Genomic DNA, 22007 nt, shown 5'->3' with positions numbered 1-22007 from the left:
AATTTTTTCATCTCGCAAAACTGAAACTATACCCATTAAACAGCTCCCATTTCCCCCTACCCCAGCCACTGGCAACCACCATTCTACTTTCTGTCTCTATGAATTTGACTACTCTGAGTACCTCATATAAGTGGAATCATACGGTATTTGTCTTTTTGTCACTGGTTTATTTCACTTAGCATAATGTCCTTAAGGTTCATCCATGTTATAGTATGTGTCAGAATTTTCTTTTTAAGGGTGAATCATATTCTGTTGTTTGTATATATCACATTTTGCTTGTCTGGTCACCCATCGCCAGACAGTTGGGTTGCTTCCACCTTTCAGCTAATGTGAATAAAATACTGCTGTGAACATGAGTGGGCAATAGCGCAAAGTTTGATTGTTCTAATTTTTATTTCCCTTCTCCTCTGTTATCTACTCTACTACCAACATAGATCTTATCCTGCCATTTTAGTGGCATGTATAGCCTGTTACAGAATGTAATTAAATTTTGTAATATGGCGTACGAGGCCCTTTATGACGTAGCTTCATTTCCAACTCCTCTCCATTCCCTCCCCAGTCACCACATTATAACCACACAGAACTTCTCCAATTCTCCAGACCTTGCTGTAATTTCATGCTTTTGCATATGTCCTTTTCTCTGCCTGAAGTGCCCTGACCACCGCCTCTCCTCCTGGTGAATATATATACTCATGCTTTATAGGCCCTGATCAGATATTACCTGCTCTCTGTTGGTTTTCCTAGCAAAATTCTTTGCATTCCTGTCTTCAGGTTTATCATAATTACTTGCTTTTCTGCTATAATATGTGTTCTTCAAGGACAAAGACTGAATCTTGTGAATTCTCTATCTTTAACACTCACCAGAATCAGTACTGGAACACTGCTGGAACAGAAGGCTCAACTAATATCAAACACTTAGTGAAACTTGTCTTCAGGATGCTATCTAAGTTGCTACTTTAGACAGCAGATGACTCAGTCAATCGAGAGCAGATGGCCTGGCCCAGCAGGGTTCTGGGGAAGGTTGCTGTGGGAACTCTTGAGTCAAGATACTTGTCTTTGGTCAGTGGCAGTGCTGAACCTGAGGACTGCCACTGCTTCTTAATTGTAATCATTAGCATGGCCATATCTAGCTCTGCTTCCTTGTTTCATTCATGTTCTAGGGGACAAGGTGTCAAATAGTGACATGGAAATCTCGGGGCTATTGATACCTTCGAGATGTGCCTAAAAGGAGCTGCCAGGGCAAGGGAGAGGGCAAGGGAGGATATGGGGGAGAGTCCCCCAGGACCGATCGTTTCACCTGCGTCTCTTCCGGTTCATGTAATGAGCAGATTGCTCAGCTGTGCTGCTGCCTCTTTCTTTAAGGCTCCATCCTTTATTTGATGACAGCTGTCATGGTTGCTCCACTAGTGGAGTAGTTTGCAGAGTGGGATGTGCAAGATGACCTGTTGAGTATGACAGGAATATATTAGAGCATCTGCTTATATTTACTTGTTATCTAAAAAAAATAAGCAACTAAGCTTTATTAATATTTATTATCTAGTTTGACAATTGTAGGTTATCTATAAATTACATATATTGGAGAAGCAATGAAAATTTTTTTATTGATCAGAAAAGCTTGGAGAATACTAAACTAAAGCATACTGTTGCTAGATACTTGTTCCTGTGGAGCCTCTTTCCTTAACTTTTAAGTGAACTTACATTCATTGAATTTCTGTGGTGTGCTAAATGCTGAGGACACCAAAGTTGCCTGATGTACTAGTATTCAAGACAGGGCTCCTGCTTTTTAGTAGCATTATTTTGTCACTTGGGTGATAGTAATATTGTCATTCTGGAGTAACTGCGTCAGTTAAAAAAACAATTTTACAGTCCCTGATATTTTGGGGGACAGCAGAGATATGCCTCTGTCCGTGCATTCCGTATGTGCATGGCCAAGAGCAGATCAGAACTCCAAGGGGGCACAGCAAGGCTTTCCAGGATGGAAGGTAGGAAAAGGGACTATTAGCCTTGGGGACCAAATATTAAGTTATAATCTTTCCAGATACAGTGAGATGTTAAGATGATATTCTAAAGTAAGACTGTGCTCTTTTCATAATGAAAATATGTAATAAGTCAGAAATTTAACGTTTAATTGACCACATCCTAAATCTAAAAAAATGTCACTTAAGAACCAGCTTCACCTCTGCTCTACATTTTATGCTATGGTAATTAGTTGCTTTTACTATGAATATGTTACCAGTGAAAACATGTAAAATGTTTTCTTTAACAGACATGTGCACAGCTTTTGTTATATGTCAGGCACTGTTCTAAGCACTTTACAAATAGTAAATCAGTCATCATATCAACCCTAGGAAATCCGTACTCTTATTGTCCCTACATTCTAGATCTGTAAACTGAGAAAGAGAGCTTAAGTAGCTTGCCCAAGGTCACAAAGCTAGGAGATGACAGAGCCAGGATGTAGTCCAGGCAGCCTGGCTCCAGAGTCACTGCTGATACCACTGCACTGTGCCACCTACAGCTGAAGGCCATTAGGGTGAGATAGCATTTGTATTATACGTAAAAAACTTGAAATACCCAACAGCAGGGGCATACCAATTGAATGCCTTTAAGAAGAGAAAGCGTTATTCTGTTTCATCTGGTTGTTTATTTCTCCTGAATGTCCGTTGACCGGTATATTTCTCTGATATTGATGTCATGTCAAGCATGGTGTTGTGGATGTCATGATCAGTCAACAAATGTTAGTTTAACGAATGAAGAAATGAATGATGATCTAAGCCCTCAGTTTCATTAGGAGACAGATTTTACTGGAGATCGGTCTTTGTAGTTCATGTTTCACCTGGTATTGGCCTCAGCCAGATTTCCAGTTGCAGCAAACTTTGTCTTCAAGAAATAACAACTGAAAATATTCTGGCTCAAGATTTATACTTTTGTTTCTTGTGCCCTCTAAATTGTACATGTACACACATGGAAGCAGTTATACCAGCACATTTTTTGATACGCTTGACCACTTAGGATTAAAGGAAATGGGGCCTAAATGCAGAAAGGCACAGTGCTCTACAGAGGGGAAAAGCAGAGGCAACAAACGCTTCTTACCCCTCTGTGGTTTGTTATAGCGGCATTTCTTTGTTTTGCTTCATTTCAGCGAGTAATTTTTTTTTTTTTTTTAAAGATTTTATTTTTTCCTTTTTCTCCCCAAAGCCCCCCGGTACATAGTTGTATATTCTTTGTTGTGGGTCCTTCTAGTTGTGGCATGTGGGACGCTGCCTCGGCGTGGTTTGATGAGCAGTGTCATGTCCGCGCCCAGGATTCGAACCAACGAAACACTGGGCCGCCTACAGCGGAGCGCGCGAACTTAACCGCTCGGCCACGGGGCCAGCCCCTCAGTGAGTAATTTTTGACACTTTGCTCTGAACAGGGCACAGTCCTATGTTCTCTAGGGGGATGCTGAGGTCAGTTAGACACAGTACCCTCTCGAGGATGCTGCAGCCTTTCTGTGAACTTCCCCAGAGAACCCCAGTAAGAAGAGGTAAAATAAGGGTATTAATGACTGTAACACAAAACACGTTTGGTAGATGTCACAGGAGACGAACAAATACAGAGCTTCTGGGACGTGGGGTGGGAGGGAAGAAGGAGCTATCACTTGTGGCCTTGGAGTAAGTAAAGACTTGATGGAAGAGGTAGCGTTTGATGAGCCTGCGGGGTAGGCAGGATTTTGCTAGCACATGTTAAGAAGAGAGTGTGGGCATTTTCTAGTTGAAAGAACAGCACTGGCAAGCACAGATTAAGGAATCTTTGGGTGTGTTTTGGAGAACATAGGGAAGTCCAGTTTGGCTGGAATAAGAGCAGTGAGAGAACACTGGCGGGAAGGCCAGGGTTAGGCTTTGTTTTGGTGACGAAAGTTTTTGGTTCATTCAGCAATTATGTATTGAGTGCCTTCTCAATACACTAGACAGAAATCCATGCCCTCAGAGAGCTTGTGTTCTGGTGGTGAGAGGGATACAAGACTAAGAAGTAAATAGAACCTCTGCCAGGTGGCGGTGCATGCTGAACTCACAGAGGCCTCTGGGATTGAGAGTCCTGCGGTTGAGGGATGACCTGGGAGCTCTGAGCTTTTTGTGTGACTGACCTGAACAGTTGGATGAAGGGCCTGATGAGTTAAAGTGCTGATGGTGTGTGTGCTGCCATGTGGTGAGGGGGGAAGGTGGGCGGAGGAGGGGACCTGGGTCTCAGCAGAAGAGCACAGAGTTCTGCAGTGAGGTAGAGGCTCTTGGGTTCCCTATGACTCCCTTTGGGCAATAATGGATAATTCTGTGTTCAGAGTTGTATGTTGCAGATTAATAGGATTGAAAAGATTAGAGTTTTTCTCAACAGGGGTATGTAATGAATTAACTTCTTTCCTGTGCATCTGGAATGGAGCTATGTGCTTTCCTTGTGAGAACTGAGAAGACAGTCGCTCAAAACGTTTTCTGTTCTATGGTTCAGATAAGGAACTTCACTGGAGAACTCTGGGGAGACACTTTGCTTCTCAGTTGGTAACACGCATCAGAATCACCCGTGGAATGCCTGGGCTATGGCCCCAACCACCTGAAATAGAATAACCAATTGGGTTGGGGGCAATTAGATTAAAAAATGTTTGAGGATCAGTCAGTAAAATAAATACTGTATTCATTAAGGACCTACTGGTGGTCCCTGGGGCATAACGGTGAACAGTGAGACCGCAGTCCCTGCTCTTAGTTGGGGTGGGGAAGGAGAGAAGGTGCTGTGTAAATTCTGAAGCTCTTTTCTTTCTTTGTGTGTGTGTGTGTGTGTGTGTGAGGAAGATTGGCCCTGAGCTAACATCTGTTGCCAATCTTTCTCTTTTTGTTTGAGGAACATCTTTGCTGAACTAACATTCATGCCAATCTTCCTTTATTTTATGTGGGATGCTACCACAGTGTGGCTTGATGAGTGGTGCTAGGTCCACGCCCAGGATCTGAACCTGCGAACCCCAGGCTGCCGAAGTGGAGCATGCAAACTTAACCACTATGCCGCTGGGCCAGCCCCTGAAGCTCTTTTCTTGTGCTAGTTCTTTCAATTGTCACAATTAATTGGCTCCTTCATCCTGGTAGTTTATTTGGGCAGATTACTTGGTGAGAAAATTTTGGATGCAGTCAAAATCAGTTCACATTGTATGGTTCAGCAGAAATGAGAGCCTGCATTTATACAATTTGCTGGTCTCCTTTCCCAGTGAATTGGATAATATTAAGTTAAACTAGCTGCTCTTGGAAAACAGCTTTCGTACTTTTCAGATTTATAATCTTTATAGCATAGTAATTAAAACCAGAGGCTAGTGTGCCACTCACTACTTTGGATAAGTTACCTAACCTTTTGAAACTGTTTCATCTGTAAAATTGGCAAAATAATAGTAGCCACCCCATGAAATTGTTGTGATAACTAATTGAAATGTATATAAAGCTCCCCATGCCTGGCATGTCATTATCACTCAGTAAATGTGATCTGCTGTTTCTGCTTCCATGCATCTGCTGCTATTACTGTTACTGCCACTCCTCTGATGACCTGGACTTTTTCCTCCAGGTAGCATCATTATTATGTATGAAAGGCAACATATAGCCATTGTCATTTAATTCTCAAGATCCTGTGAAATAGGTATTATTCTTGGCATTTTTCACATCGGGGATCTGAGGCTTTTTAGGTTAAGGTATTTTCTCTGGGTTACAAAGGTAGCTGGGGTGGTATTTGAACTCTGTCTGATGCCAAAATTGATGACCTTTTTCCCTCCAACATGCTAACTTCTTATATCTGTAATTTATTAAGGGGTGAATGAGATTAATTCAGCAACAACTGTTTGCCTATATCTTGGTTAGCTTGTTGTCCAGGTTAATAAAATTATTGGTCTTTGTAGCATGCCATTCAACAAATTATTCTACACGTGGAATAGTTCAAATGTAAATTCAAAATTTGTTGGAGATGTCAGTCCTTGAATTTGAATTACAGATATTTTATTTCCAGAATTACAGAGTATTATTTCCTGTCCTGGAATGCTCCTAAAACTGACTTGCTCGCTCTTTCCCCCCTCCTTCTTTGCCCCTAACTCAGTCCTCTCATTAAAAACTTAGCCATTTCGGGATGATGCAAGAATGACTTTTTAAAAAAAATTTTTCTTATTGAGATAATGTTGGTTTATAACATTATGTAAATTTCAGGTATACATCATTTTGTATTTCGATTTCAGTGTAGATTACATCATGTTCACCACCCAAAGACTAATTACCATCCATCACCACACACATGTGCCTAATCACCCCTTTTTGCTCTGCCTTCTCCCCTTCCCTTCTGGTAACCACCATCCAGTCTCTGTTTCTGTGTGTGTGTTTGTCGTTGTTTTTATCTTCTACTTATAAGTGAGATCATAATGATATTTTACTTTCTCCCTCTGATTTATTTCACTTAGCATAATACCCTCAAGATCCATCCATGTTGTCACAAATGGCTGCATTTATCATTTCTTATGGCTGAGTAGTATTCCATTGTGCATAAAAACCACAATTTCAAGAATGACTTTTAAAATTGTAGCCTGCATCAATTTAAGGATAACTTATAAATTGTGCTATAGAGTTTTCCCCTAAAATCCTTATGTACATTGCTGTCTGTTTTCTTAGGAAATAGGAATTATAATCTTGAGGACAGAGTATGTAACTGTTTAATCAGAAGTGAATTAGAAATAGAATGCAGATGACAGCCAGAAATTGAGAAAATATAGAAGCTTGACTCTGAATTGAGGAGTGTGTGTGTGAGCCTGAGGCAGCCCGAGTGATGATTTCTGGGTTAAAGGAAGCGAGACTTTTCACACTGATGTGTAATGATTTTAGACAGCTAGTCTCTGACCTCTTTGTCTGGGTCTTTCTTGCTTTTGCATCCTTCACCCCTGAGTGAATAAATCAATGACTGAATAGCATTTGTCAGACCGCTTGTATCCTGTTATGTTTTCAAGGAAGTATTTAGTGTGGTTCCCCCACAGTAGAAAGAAGTGAGACAGTCCACATTATATCCTAGTTTCTGTGACCACGTGGTACATTTCAGAATACGTATGTCTTTTGGCATAGAATGGGATAGCAAATGTAATGTACAATTAAAATAAATGATTTTGGAAAAAAAATTCCTACTTGAATTATGTGTCCTATGTGTGATTCCTTTATTTTATGGAAAGGGTAGTGTTTGATGGTGGCTAGAAGTAGAGGGAGTTGGAGAGTCAGGTGAGGACTCCGGCTGGGAGGGCCCCTTATACCAAACTAAAGAGTTTTGGGACCTACTCCTTAGCCATGGGAGCCATTAAAAGTTTTTATTGGTAGGTAATATAAGGATCATTTAATGAAGTGTAATTTATTCTCAGATAATATTTAAGCTTGGTTTGTATTTTTATACTTTAAAGATTCATTTCTGATTTTTTCGCTTTTTTCCTTCAAAGTCACTCACTATCCATCTCATTAGCTCTCCCGTCTTATAATCACATAAGAGTATAGAGGTGCATCCAGTGAGCCAGGGAGAAGTCTGAGGGGAGGACTGCCTCTGGGAGAATTTGTAAAGAAGGCAAAATCTGCTTTTACGTTACCTTTAGCTCCAGCTCCCAGGTTTCCCTCAGTTAATTTCCTCGGACCTCAGGGCTTCCCTGCTGCTGCTGGACAGCCTTGATTGCCGCTACCCTCTGGACTGTTTTCTGTCCTCACCCTCACATGACTCCTTCAGGATCTGCCCATCGTTCAAGACCTGTCCCCAGTGTTTGGTCCTTTCTCCAGTTAGGACCCACCTCGTTCCTCTTCATCCTGTTTTGAGTAATAGTCCACTAGGTACTGAATTCCGTAAAGCCAGGGATCATGGCTTATGCCAGTAATAACTGCCAGATTATGCTAATTTAGAAGGAATATTTTTAGAACAGACATTTGGGTTCCTTTTGAATCACACTTAATAGGTGACATCCTCCCTAGCATTCCCAGAAAGTCATCCTGCATGGGGAAAGTGGAAAGCCTGGCTTTATGGCCCGAGAGTACCCTACTCATCTTTAAAGATTGTATGTGAATAAGGGAACACAAAAAATCCTAATATTGAACTCTGTGGTTTTTAAATATGCTCAATTGAGGGGATTATTTGTTTGTTTTATTTTGGATTAATAATTGTTAGAAGAAATCTGAGGTTTTAGGAGTTTTGAAAATTGCTAAGATCTGTGGGTGATTTTTCCAGACTGATGAACTTTCCGATCATTTGGCCAAAATACAGGAAGAGTTAAGTATAGTTTTACTTTTTACCTGAAGCAGTAAACGATTCCTGTTTTTCTTTTGGTAACAAATGCTCATGCCTAATGTAAGTGTATTTTCCCCCATTTGGTGTAAGCAGTTTAGATATTCATACCTTTCTGGTATAGAAATAAATGAGAATTACACATATAATCCCAAGTGAAAATGTAATTTGAGAAATGTCCTACTTGCTCTGTGCTGGATAGATTGCCTTATGTATGATTCGTTTTTTTTGGGAGAAGGAAAGATGTTATGGAATAGAGGTATTTATGTGATAATTTAAATATTTATGTAGAAAATGGCATAGGTTTGGTCTTCAGATTTGTGTTTTTGTAAAGTAAAATAACAAAGTGCAAAAGCCAGCCTTCATAAGGAAGACAGTAAAATGAGTGGAAAGCACCTGGCCCGGGAGTCAGAGATTGAATCCTGTACTTGAATCCTGACGTGGCAGCTCAGTATGTGTGACACTGGGCAAGGAAATTAACCTCACTAAGCCCTGTTTACCCATCTTTAATGTGAGGCTAATGGCAGTGCCTGCCTGATGGAGTTTTGGCGTAGATTCAATGAGATAATGTGTGTAAAATGCTTAGCTCAGTTGTAAGTAGTGAATAAATGTGAGCCCACTTAACTTTGCTGTTGTTATTGTTGTGGATGTGTTGTAAAACGTAATCTGACTGCGTTTCTGAAACGTTGAATTATTTCCATGCTCGAAGTAATGGGTGTAAAAGGTGCTTGTTTCTGTAGCCAAGTCACATCTAAGAAATCAGAATTTTCAAAAGAAAGGTGATTGATGAAGATTAATTTTATTCACAAGAAATATGTTTTCCCTAGCTAGACATTAGAAAAGTAAGGAATAAAAGTAAAAATATTTTCTTAAAATGGTCTCTAAATATTTTTAGCATTGTACAATTTCAATATTAGATATTCATGTAAAAATCTTTTGTGTTTTACAGGGTTACATTGTTAGATCTTATAATAGCCAAAATAGTGGGGGATGAGCCATTGACCAAGGATGACGTCCCTGTGTTTCTGAGCCATGCTGAATTGATTGCAAGCACTTTTGTGGATCAGTGCAAGGTTGTGTTAAGATTGACCTCTGAGCAGCAAGCTGATGATGAGGTAAGAAGACAGATTCCATGTCTCCGGTGAGAGAGAGAACAAGGAGATTTTCTAACTCACCTAGGTCCTCTATGGGAATTCTCTTTTAAATGCTTTAAAAAATATTACATAAGTAACATATCTGTTACGGACTGAATGTTTGTGGCACCCCCTTTCCAAAATTTATATGTTGAAAACCTGATGCCCAAGGTGATAGTGTTAGGAGTTGGGTCCTTTGGGAAGTGATTAGGTCATGAGGGCAGAGCTCTCATGAATAGGATTAGCACACTTATAAAAGAGGCGCCAGAAAGATTCCTCTCACCTTCCACCATATGAGGACACAATCAATGAGAAGTCAGGCGTCTGCAACCTGGCAAAGGCCTTTCACTAGAACCCGCCATGCTGGTGCCCTGATCTTAGACTTCCAGCCTCCAGAAGTGTGAGAAATAAATGTTTGTTGTTTATAAGCCACTCAGTCTATATTTTGTTATAGCAGCCCGAATGGACAAAGACTGTGTCCTTATTTTAGAACAGTTAAAAATAAAGATAAGGGAAAACAATGCCCTTATTCTTACCATCCAGAGTTAATGATTTAAAGAAAAATTCTAGTTAGTATATTTTTCTAGGCAGATAATATCAAATATATGCATGTATACATACACACTTGCACAAATATGTATATTAAACATGACATCATTTTATGCTATCCATTTATAAGTTCCTGTTTTTTCTTCTCCTGAATGTAAGCTCTGTGAGGGCAGAAGTTTTGGCAGTTATGTTCTTAGTACTATGTACGTAGTAGGCACTTAGTGAATATTTGCTGAAGGAATAAACAAACAATACATTGTGAATGTCTTTTAAAAATGCCGTTGTAGAGGCCAGCCTGGTGGCGTAGTAGTTAAGTCTGTGCACTCTGCTTTGGTGGCCTGGGGTTCACAGGTTCAGATCCCAGGCATGGACCTACCACCGCTTGTCAAGCCATGCTGTGGCAATGTCCCACATTAAAAAAACGGAACAAGATTGGCACAGATGTTAGCTCAGGGCCAATCTTCCTCACCAAAAAAAATAAAGTAAAATAAAAATATGCCATTGTAGCATTCTAAGTAAACAATTTACCATAATTTATTTGTCACACTCTCGGTAGTTGGACATTTAGGTTGTTTTTATTTCTGTTTATTATAATTGGTGCTGTAGTATATGTCTTTGTAGTTACATCTTTGTACATTTCCATAGTTACTAACCCAGAATTTAGAAGTGAAATTGCTGAGTATAAGAGTATATCCAATTTGAAGGTTTTGGTACATATTTCTAAATTGCCTTCCAGAGAGTTTTTTTCTTCTGTCCTTACAGGAGATTCCCAATCATACACCATCCTGGTTAGCACCTTAAGTATTTTTTTTATTCCTCCAGCCTACTCTAAATCACTTAGGTCTTTTCTTTACTAAGGGGTTGAAAGCTAGCTTACATTCATTCTATTGCCCTCCTTCTCTTAAGAAATTCTCTTTATTTTTGTCTATTCCTTCTTCTGTCTTAAAGTTAGAATTCTTCTTTCTCTGGAATACTACTCAGCAGTAAAAAGGAATGCACATCTGATACAATGACAAAGATGAATCTTAAACGTACTGAGCGAAAGTAGCCAGACAGAACATACTGTATGATTCCATCTCTGTGAAATTGTATAGCAGGCAAAACTTATCAATAATAACAAAGTAGATCCGTTGTCACCTGGGGCTGGGGGTGGAGGGGTAGAATTGATTGCAGAGGGACATGAAGGAACATTTTGGGAAATAGAAATGTTACACATGGCTGTGTACATCGACACTCCTCTGTATCGTCCACTTAAGATGGGTGCATTTTATTGCATGTAAATTATACCTCAGTAAAGTTGATTTAAACATGTTCGAAAACATAATAGAGAAGTCGTCTCTATGCTGATAGGAATGATAAGTAGAGGGACTCTCTTTGGCAGATAGGTGGGAATAGGCGAGAGGAGTTGCCCTTTGACAGGACCGCCCGCCGTCTCCAGATGAGAAGGTGGGGAATGTGGACACTGATCTGTAGCGTTTGCTAGAGAGCTGTGTGTGATCCTGTGAACTTAGGTCGTTATGACTGTTCTACCATGAAAGTGTATTTCCTTCTTTGTGAATTTGCTTTTTTTTCAAGGTTACTCTGTTACTGATTTTCTGTGCTGTGTCATAAAGACTGCGTTAGGTCTCACTGATCAGGCCAGAATTTTAGTTTTTATTGCTGTGATAGAGGAGGGGAAGCTCTTCCCTCGCAGGCTCCTCTCCTTTCTGGAGATAGGTTTGCCTCTGTTTCCAGCAGGAGGAGCAGTGAGCTGTGCTTCAAAAAAGTTTTAAAAATGAATTGTCTAGGAGACAGAGAAAAGGAAGTAAAACTTAATACTTGTTAAATCACAACTTTAAACTTTTTCAAGGCACGTATATTTATAGTATAGATGATTTCAATATTGTATTAAGAAGTTATCTGATGTAACTTTTTATATTTAGGAAAATTTCTATTTTTCCTTCAAAAAGTTTTTTTTCTAAGGTGGGAGAAATTATTATATATCAATAGATGGAAAATTAGATGGTTTCTTTTGAAAAGCCCAAATAGTTCACTTTGTGAAAAGTCACTGATCTAGAAACTCATGACTTGTGCATATTAATATGTATGTGTTACCCTTGAAGTTAGGAAAAAAAACCTGCAGTAGTTTTTGAGAAAACCTCTTCGCTCAATATTTAACTATCCATGTGCCCGGCGATGGACTGGACCGGCCTGTCCCAGCTTCTGACAGTCAGTTGTGACCTATTCAGAAATCTGTGAGCTGCTTCTTAAACTCTTGGTAGCTTGAAATCAGCTCTGGTGGAAGTATTTATACCATGGAAATCAGCAAATGCTGCACACCAGGGCTTTTCACTCCTGTCTCCTCCTCCCTGCTCCCCACAGCCAGTTTATCAGCAAACCACTGCATTTACTCATTTGTGATATTTTTAGGACAAGATATCCAACACAGTTCTCATAAGGCTGTGACCAAAAAATCAGAATGAAAATAGTTGTTTTTGTAGCATCTATTTTTTAATTTCTATAATTGATTAACTTTAAAATCCTGAGATTTAATTCATGTGCTCCTTAATAGTCTCAGGTTCTTGTGTGGGCGTACATGTTTCTGTCTTTTGGGTTGTTTTTGAGTACTTCTTCCAGCTTTTGATAGATTTTTGTCGGTTCTAGTGTGCTGCTGTGTTAAGATTTGAGATTTCGTTCAGCTTTGAGCCTCAGTCTTGTCACTTGGGGTGAGCCTTGCCTTTCTTCTGAAAGTTAAGGAAGTTTGTTTGCTTTGTATTTTCTTGTATCCACATATTATGAGAATTGTCCACAGGTTGTGGGTTTTTTATTCTGTTTTCCTCCTTGCCTCTCTAACTTAAGTTGTATCTAGTATATAGTAGGTATTTAATAAATATTTGTGCAATAAGTTAAAGAGTATTCTTTTATTCCACATACTGATAAGGGATTAAATTTTTGTATTGTGCAAATAATATTTGCTTTGTTGTAAAAATAATACTTTAAGCCAAAGTAAATGAAACAAAAAGTTAGGAAGTCCTCTTTTTGCCCAGCCTCCATCTATTTTCTATCGATATATCAGCATATACTTTTTTCTTTTCCTTCCAAAGGTTTTTTTGTATATTTACACCTATACATTTTTGTTTCCTTTTTTGAAAAAAATACTATATACTCTATTCTTCAACTTCCTTTTCTCACTTACTCCGATGTATCTTGTACATCTTTCCACTTTAACACATGTATGTATAGTCATCTCATTCTTTTTAATAGCTGAACAGTGTTTCACTATGTAGATGCTTCAGAATTTTTTTCGTTTATTCTCTATAGATATACATAGCAGTTGCTTCCAGCTTTGGTTTCTTAAAAACATTCACAAATAATGCTACAGTGAATATCCTTGTACAGATATCTTTGCAATTTTGGACAATCAAGTCTGGTAGTATAAATTCCTCCAAGATAAATTGCTGAGTCAGAGTATGTTTATTTAAGACTTTTGGAGATACTTCTAAGTGACACACCAAGAGAGTATGGGTCTGCAACCCTCCACTAATCTGATTTAATTACTGTTTGTCTTTAACTTTTTTTAGTGGCCAGTATGTTAATTTGTTTTCCATATTAGATTACCTTTTAAAATACTCTATTAATGAGCATCTTCAGAAAATTAATCTTTTTGTCATATATATGGGAAAGTTTTTTTGCCATAGTTAATTTTTTGTTGAATTTATTCATAGTATTCTTAGCCTTTTAGAAATTTTTTGTCTGTTTTTAAGCTAGTTAAGCTTATCAATTTTATCCTTATGGCTTCTTAATTTTTTTAACATATTTAATAAAACCTCCACTTAGATTGTAGAAATATGCACCTGTATCTTCTACTTCTTTCTGTCCTTTGTCCACATTTTTGATTAACCTAGAATTTATTTTTGAGTAAGGAGTGAAGGTTAGATCCAAATGAATTATTTATGTCTTTTGACTATCCGAGATTATATAATCTTTGGAGGAAGACTGCTTGTGTTCGAATCTTGATTTCTTCTGTTAGTATATGATCTTGGAAAATTTGCTTACCCATTCTGTGCCCCCATTTCTTTACCTGTAAAATGAATTTATTTGTTTATTTCTTTTTGGTGAGGAAGATTGTCCCTGACCTAACATCTGCTGTCAATCTTCCTCTTTCTTTTGCTTGAGGAAGATTGTCCCTGAGCCAACGTCTGTGCCGGTCTGTCTCTGTTTTGTATGTGGGACACCGCCACAGCATGGCTTGATGAGCAGTGTGTAGGTTTGTGCCCAGTATCTGAACCCACCAACCCTGGGCCGCCAAAGTGGAGCACGCAAACTTAACTGCTACACTACTGGGCAGGCCCCTGAGTTGTATTTTAATACAAGCATTTAGTATACTGACTGGTACATAGCTTAATGTTCCCTAAATGTTAGCTGTTAATTATTGTATTAATATCATTTACTGAATAATCTCATCCTTTTCATTAACTTTAATGCTATGTATATCATATATTAAATTCTTATATATGTACTTTTATCAAGAGACACTTAATGTCTGGTTGTCTGGTTTTTTTGATGTTACCACTTGTTAATGGTTATTACCTAAATCCATTAATTCTTTAGGGATTGCAAAATGTTGGTATTTTGACTCTATCATTCATTTTTCATTTATTAGCTGGAATATTTTATAGAGAGAAACTTGTCCTAATCAACTATTAGGTTATACAAGGTACATTGTGATTAAGAAAAGCAGAATGAATGCTTGATCTCCCTCCCCCGCCATTACCAATCTTTAAAGTAATGACTCAGTTTTGTGATATCATCCGAAGATGATGAGTGAGTTGTTTTGTTTTGATTTAATCATCGTTATGAAGTTGCGACTTTAAAACCACTTGCTTTGCTTTCAGCCCCTTTTAGCTGTAGTTCTTCCTAAAGCTCTCGTGTTCCGTTGCTGGCCAGTGGGAGCCTCTTCAGGTTGCTTGATTCCTTCTGACGTGACCCTGGTAGTCTCTGATAGCTTCCTTCCTATCTCGTATGACAAGATGTCCAGGATCATCTTGTATGTGCCCTGCCTCAGACCTAGAACCAACCAGCCATTTCTTGAAGGAGAAATGGTATCCAGAGATGACAGTCTGGGCAACTACCCATTTAACAAAAGGAGGACGCTGAAGCCTTGCAAAGTTAATGGATTTGCTCAAGAGTCTTTTAGTCATGGTACTAATTTCAGACTCCTAATGTAGATATTTGCCCCTAACTTTTTAACTAGCAAGTGAAAACTATTAAATAAAATTAAAGATACAAGGCATTAAATGTATGTTGTTTCTTGCTGTTTATTCGAGATTTTAGAATGCTATGTTAAAATATTACCTTTAAGTCTTTTAATTAGATAACAATAAATGCACATCTAGAATTAACCAAAGAAAGTAATTTATCTTTCTTTTGAAGAATGTTATCCTTACGGCCTAAATTTATAGCATCTGCCACATTGTGTCAAATAATCTGTACTTTAAAAATGAGGTTCAAAATCTGTACAAAAATTGAATTTTAAAATTTTATTTAGATTACTTAATGCTGTGTAGTTTCTTGATCATGTAGTCTGTTTGATGGTAAATTATTTAGTAGTTATGTGAACTAACATTTTCAAATTAATATTATCTTTTCCAGCCTACCAAGATACTGCATGTAAGTTTGTATTTATCTGGAAATAATGCAAGTTCTTGCAGCCAGAGTTCTTTCAACCACAGCATTTTACAGGATTCCTGTGGACAAGAAATTAATGTAGTTCATGGGATATTTGTATCTTTAAAGTAGAACTTGCTTGCTGGGAAGGCTTTCAAAAGAAAGTATTTGCATAAATGTTATGTACGTAGCTAGTAATTTTGAACATTTATTCCACTGTTGGAAGGTATTTTTGCTTGAGTAAGAACTTTTCTGGCTCTTCACTCCAAGAAGACACATAATGACACGTAATCTTGCATTCTTGATGGCAGATGTCTGCTGTTAGTGAAAATGATTGTGCATGTGCATATTTAATACTTCTGTTTTTGTTCTTGATAGTTTCGTTCTCTCTTTAGATGTGTTAGAAGAACTGACTCTTTAGTATTTATGTTGTCTTTTCTTTTCAGGAGGCACTGGCTACAATTAGGCTTCTCGATGTCCTGTGTGAAATGACTGCTAATACAGATCTGCTTGGCTATCTACAGGTTTTTCCTGGCTTGCTGGAAAGGGTGATTGGTGAGTGAAATATAACATGTTATTATTTTTAATTAAGAAATCTTTGACTTGTACTGTAATATAAGTCTAACACACATCTTTAATTTTCGGTGTATTAAGATATTTTTTTGAATATTTTTTCTTGTCAGGAATCATGGTATTTTGGGAACAGCTCAAGCTTTTCCCACTTCTCTGCTGTTTAACTCAGGATGCCTGATGAGTAGATGAGAATGCTAATGCCTGTTACACAGAGTGTCCATAGTGGATGTTTCATCAATAGTGGTTGTGTTGGTGATGGGGGGCTTATGATGATGATAATGCTGATTTTTATGTTACTATAGTATTACCAAATTTGTTAGTAAATTTTTCCTAATTACGTTTATGGGGCATCAAGAATAATGCCTTACGCATAGTAATTATGGTTTCGAGTCTTACAAGAAAACTGTTTTAAACAAGAAGCCATTGTTTGAAACATTACCATCTTTGCTAAAAAGCTGTTTGCAAAATAATTCGAGTCGAACCCTTTGCTTGTGGCTAGCCATGCTCATGGTGTTGCTGCTCACTGTTGGCTATTTTTTCTTTAAAAAAGATTATATTTATTCTGGAGACCCATATGCTAAGAAAGATGGATTTGTATCTAGATGGGTAGATGAACGAGCTGTGCAAGATGTTTAGAATCTCATATCAGTGTTTTATTTTGAATGCAGTGCTTTTAGTGATAATTAAAATAAAACATCGCAATCCTGGGAAACTGAATCATTGTGCAAAAAAGCCTGCATTTGGAGCCAAGGCAGACATGGGTTGTCATCCCAACTGCCAAATTACTAACTTCTCTGAGCCTGGTTTATTCGAGACAAAATTGGGAAAGTGATATCTGCCCTTGATAGGTTTGTTGAGAGGGTTAAATGGGACAATGGGAAACATTTAAATACGACTTCTGGAAGATTGTCTGTTTTCATAGGCTGCCTGGAGGCATTTCATAGAGTATAACAACATTAAGTTGTTTCTTCTGAATGTAGCAAAAACAGATCTATGGAGAACACATGCTGCCTTCTGATCATCAAGACAATGAGAAAAAGTCAACATGCTTTTTGGTTTCTGTCGTATGGCTCATGACGGATAGGTGTTTATTTTAGACTTAGCTGACTATAGTCATCACATGAGTTCCTTCATAGAGAAGTTGGAATTGGAAACCTTTTTCTAAGAAAGATGGTGGAAAATTTTTAGCTAACTTTTCTTTGTGGGTAAATAGAAAGTCCATGTTGGGATAATCAATATGGCTTATCTCCCCAAAACCAGAATCATGAAAAATTTTAAAGAAAAAGCATAAGAGCCTTCTAATTATTATTTAAAGAAAACTTTCAGTATTCTACCTTTATTTTATTTTAATCCATTAAAATGAATTAGATTTGTTGGTGGAAAACTAGTACAAAATACTGAAAATTTTTGTATGGAATACGAAGTTTATTCTTGTTGTTATAGATCTTTTACGACTGATTCATGTAGCTGGCCGTGATACCACAAACATCTTTAGTACCTGTGGTTGCATAAAAGCAGAAGGTGATGTCTCAAATGTGGCCGAGGGGTTTAAGTCTCATCTCATTCGTCTGATTGGAAATCTGTGTTACAAGAATAAAGATAACCAGGACAAGGTAAGATTATTTCTTAGTATGTATCATACATATATAGCTTCATTTAGGATACAATATTTAGAATTTAGAATACATTTACTTTTTTGCAATCAAAGCTTGAGGTGCTTAGAAAGTAGCTTGAGATATATGTATATGTATATATTCCCACAGATAAACGTAATATGTAATATTTGTTTGTATTAAGGTTTGTATTTTTCTAATTTTGCTTTGTATTCGTCATTAGTGTGTTTGAGGCAGTCTCTCTTATAAATTATCAATACTTGTCCTAACCTGTGCTTTAAACATGCTCTTATATCATGTAAAGAACAGTCAGTCAATAAAAACAGATGTTTCAAGAGCCTAGAAATTTTCAAACAAATAGTAGACACTTAATAACGGTAATTATTATTGACCATTATCTTAAGAAAAAACAAACAAACCTTACATCTGTGCCCTACATTTATGGATGATAGCATCCTAAGTGTTTTCTTCTAGGTATCTTGAAATTTTTTTTTTTGGGGGGGGAAGATTAGCCCTGAGCTAACTACTGCCAATCCTCCTCTTTTATCTGAGGAAGGCTGGCCCTGAGGTAACATCCATGCCCATCTTCCTCTATTTTATATGTGGGACACCTACCACAGCATGGCGTGCCCTGCGGTGCCATGTTCGTACCCGGGATCCAAACTGGTGAACCCGGGGCCACCAAGAAGCGGAACGTTTGAACCTAACCACTGCACCACCAGGCTGGCCCCATTGAAATTTTGAAATGAATATTTAAGTATTAAATCTTTGGAAACTCAATAGACTGCCATTAGAAACCTCTTTTGTGCTGAATTAGCTTAGAGGTAATTATATTGATAATGTGGAAGGGCGATAAAAAGGATGGCAGGAGAATTGGACTACATAATTCACATTAAACTAGCCTGCCCCTATCTTCTTAGAGTTTTACTTTGGATGGCATTTGTTTTGCTTCATCAAATATTGAATATATGTGTGGCAGAATATAGTTTTCCAGGACGACTACAAAATATCTGTCATTCTGCATGTATTCCTGCAGTATGACTTTGCCAACCCCACCCCCATTATGGATTGGCATTTATCTCTCCGTCCTCTTGAATCTGGATGACTAAAGCCCTGTGACTGCTTTGAATTATAAAATATGGTGGGAGTGATCCTGTACCATTTTTGACAGAGCCCTTGACTGGTCTGGCAGATTCTATTTCTAGCCTCTTAGAAGCCAGTTGCCATGTAGAAGTGCAGGTGAGATCACCATGCCATGAATTGCCATGTTCACGTGAAGAAGCCTTGGAGGATGTGATGTGGTGAGGAGAGAGAGACTAGTTTAAGAAACCAAGGCACCAGATGTGAGCCAGAAGCCATTTTGGAAGTTCTTTAGATAGTTTCTCAGTTCCTTAGTTCTAAGCTCAGTTCCCTAGTTGCTCGGCTAATGCCACATGAATCAGGGACAGCCTGCCCTGCAAAGCCCTTTCTGAATTCATGACCCATAACATTGTAAGAAAGAGTAAAAAATTGGGAAAAAAAATAGGTTGTATAGGTTCTGCTTGTATTAATGGCTCTGTAAGCTATTTTTGGACTGATCTTCCTACAAATAATAATTATAAACTCTGAACAAAAGACAGCTATGTGAAGACACTCAAATTTGACACAAACAGGCAGATTTTGGAGTCGAATCAACACTTGGAAGAAGGGAATTGCACACTGTGTGCCATGCAGGACAGTTAACATTGATTGAAAATCTGCAGTCCTTTTAGCTTAAAGAATCAAAGAACAGTTTGGAGCAGCCACAGCTATTGGAAAGTGAGAGAGGGAATCCTGGAAAGGAGAAAGCAAGCCCCAAATTCTGTGTGCCACTTACCTAAATCCCTACTGATGCCCACATCACGCATGCAGGGGGCAGGCTTTGAACAGCTAAGTGATGGTTAAAATAATTGTACTGAGATTTGAGCTGCCACCCTAGAATTTACAGTTTAAGTTCAAGCAGTATAATTGCCTGCTAAAACAAAAATATCAACATTCTTTAGAGGAATATAACAGAATGCAGAGTTTCCACATCATAGCATTTACACTGTCCAGGATACAAGCCAAACTTACTTGAAACACAGGAAAATATGACCCATTCTCAAGAGAAAAAAGATAATCAACAGAGACTAACTGTGCAGTGACACACATGTTGAGTTTGGCAGACAAGGATTTTAAAGTAGTTATAATTATACTCAAGAATGTAAAGGAAAATATGCTTCTGATGAATGAAAAGATAGCATATCTCAGCAGAGAAATAGAAACTCTAAAAAAAGGAACCAAGTGGAAATGCTAGTACTGAAAGATACAATATCCAAAGTAAAATGCAAAAATTGTACTGAATGAGCTTAACTTAATAGAGATGACAGTGTAAAGAGTCAGTGTACTTGGAGAGAGGTTGATAACTGGAATAAATCCTGTGGGACGTGGCACAGAACAAATGCCAGATAACTTGCTCTTTTATTATTCATATATACCATTTCGACGACTCCTCATCTTCAGGCAGGTGTGAGTGGAAGATTACTAATCCCATCCTTGGAAAGTTACTGGGCTGATTTTTCTAAGAGAAAATTGATAGAGAAGAAAACACTTTACTTTTTTAATGACTAAGACTGCCTTTCTTGAGGGGCACAAAAGGTGGTTTTTCTTGTGTTTAACTATTCTTTTGTTGCTAATTTGGATTGGCCTCTTATAGGAACAAAATGTGGTAACCCCTAAAAGGCTTATGAAATAGCTCGCTGAAGTCAGGATCAGATTGCGTCCTAAGTAAATATCGAGTGTGCCCAAGTGCTGTGTGGAGAGGTCACTGGGGCTCACAGGATGTCGGTGGTGTGTCCTTCCCATGTGCAGTTGCTAACAGCAGTGCCGATTTCTGAGCAAACACTCTCGTAGGTATGAAGGAGTTCATTCTTTGAGTATAAGAATTCCTCTGTTTTTCCTATTTTCTTACCTATGCCAACAAAAGACCCTAACCTGAAAATGTTACCTCTGGAGTTTTTTCTCTTTCCAAAGAATCTCACACAACCTCACAATCTCGTCCTGGATGTACTGGAAACGTCCTTATTCTTGTAGCCAAATCCTGATCCAGGTGCGTGTTATAGACATTGGCCTTGTTGTTGCTTCAAGCAATAGAGTTCACTAGCACTCAGATGACTTTAGTTATAATTTTGGAGAAATGGCTGATGATTTGGCAGGTCTTTATCACCAGGCTTAATTCTCATTGTATTGTCTAGGTGAATTGTCTCACTTCTACCCAGATTAGGACCTAGTGGGAATATGGGTTCTGTCTGCTCTAAAATTAAGATCTGAGTTAGGGGATTTTGTATCACATAGCCTAATAGAGTTCATCCTTCACCAAGAGGGAACAAGGGACTGATGATTTCTTTAGTGTCTCCTATGTCCCAGCATTGTACCTAGTGACTTACAAGTTCTGTCAACTTTAATCTTTGCATCAGCCCTGCAAAACAGGTTCTGCTAACCACATTTAGGGAGAGGCCATCCAGTTAGTGAGTTGCAGAGTCCAGAGTGGAATTTAGATTTGTCTGACTGTGAACTCCTGGGCCTGTGCCTTCTCCCCTGTACCATGGTGCCTCTCATTTGGGAGCTTTCCAGTGGTTTGTAGGAAGAGGTTTAAAATAGACCGTGGGGGCCGGCCACGTGGCATAGTCGTTAATTCCGGTGCACTCCACTTCGGCAGCCTGAGTTCATGGGTTAGATCCCTGGTGCAGACCTACACCACTCATCAAGCCATGCTGTGGTGGCGACACATATACAAAATAGAGGAAGATTGGCACAGATGTTAGCTCAGAGCTAATGCTAATCTTCCTCAAGCAAAAAAAAAGAGCAAGATTTGCAACAGATGTTAGTTCAGATCTCATCTTCCTTACCAAAAAAATAAATAAATAAAAATAAAAAATAGACTTCCTGAAGGTCTTCAGACTGCAGCTGCTGGAGGCTGGTGATTCAGGATCTCCTTGGCTAGCCAGGCTCCGTCTTGGTTAAAGTCTGGCACTCTGGTGGTGCTCACATTTCTGTCTCTGATTCATCCATTCATCAAATGTGAATGTTCCCAGCCTTGGGGATGCTTTGATAGATACGACAGACAGACGTCTCCTCCTGTGAAGCTTCCACTCTAGGATCACCTAGGGGCCATCCTTGGCTCTTTGAACCCAAATCCCGAAATTAT

At 38.5% G+C, this 22007-nt stretch overlaps 1 protein-coding gene across 2 annotated transcripts in view; it reads left to right on the top strand.

Moving 5' to 3' along the window:
- The window catches only part of ATXN10 (ataxin 10), a 189815-nt gene that overhangs the window by 66753 nt on the left and 101055 nt on the right, over window positions 1–22007 (top strand). For both annotated transcript variants that reach the window (XM_046646357.1, XM_046646358.1), the window contains exons 7-9: window positions 9239–9404; window positions 16064–16172; window positions 17634–17803. In XM_046646357.1, the coding sequence (XP_046502313.1) occupies window positions 9239–9404; window positions 16064–16172; window positions 17634–17803 (445 nt within the window). The remainder of the gene's footprint in view (window positions 1–9238; window positions 9405–16063; window positions 16173–17633; window positions 17804–22007) is intronic.

This window comes from Equus quagga, chromosome 19 (assembly GCF_021613505.1).
Source record: "Equus quagga isolate Etosha38 chromosome 19, UCLA_HA_Equagga_1.0, whole genome shotgun sequence".
NCBI lineage: Eukaryota > Metazoa > Chordata > Mammalia > Perissodactyla > Equidae > Equus > Equus quagga.
The sequence above is the reverse complement of the archived record's forward strand: the minus strand, read 5'-3'. Positions and strand labels throughout refer to the sequence as shown.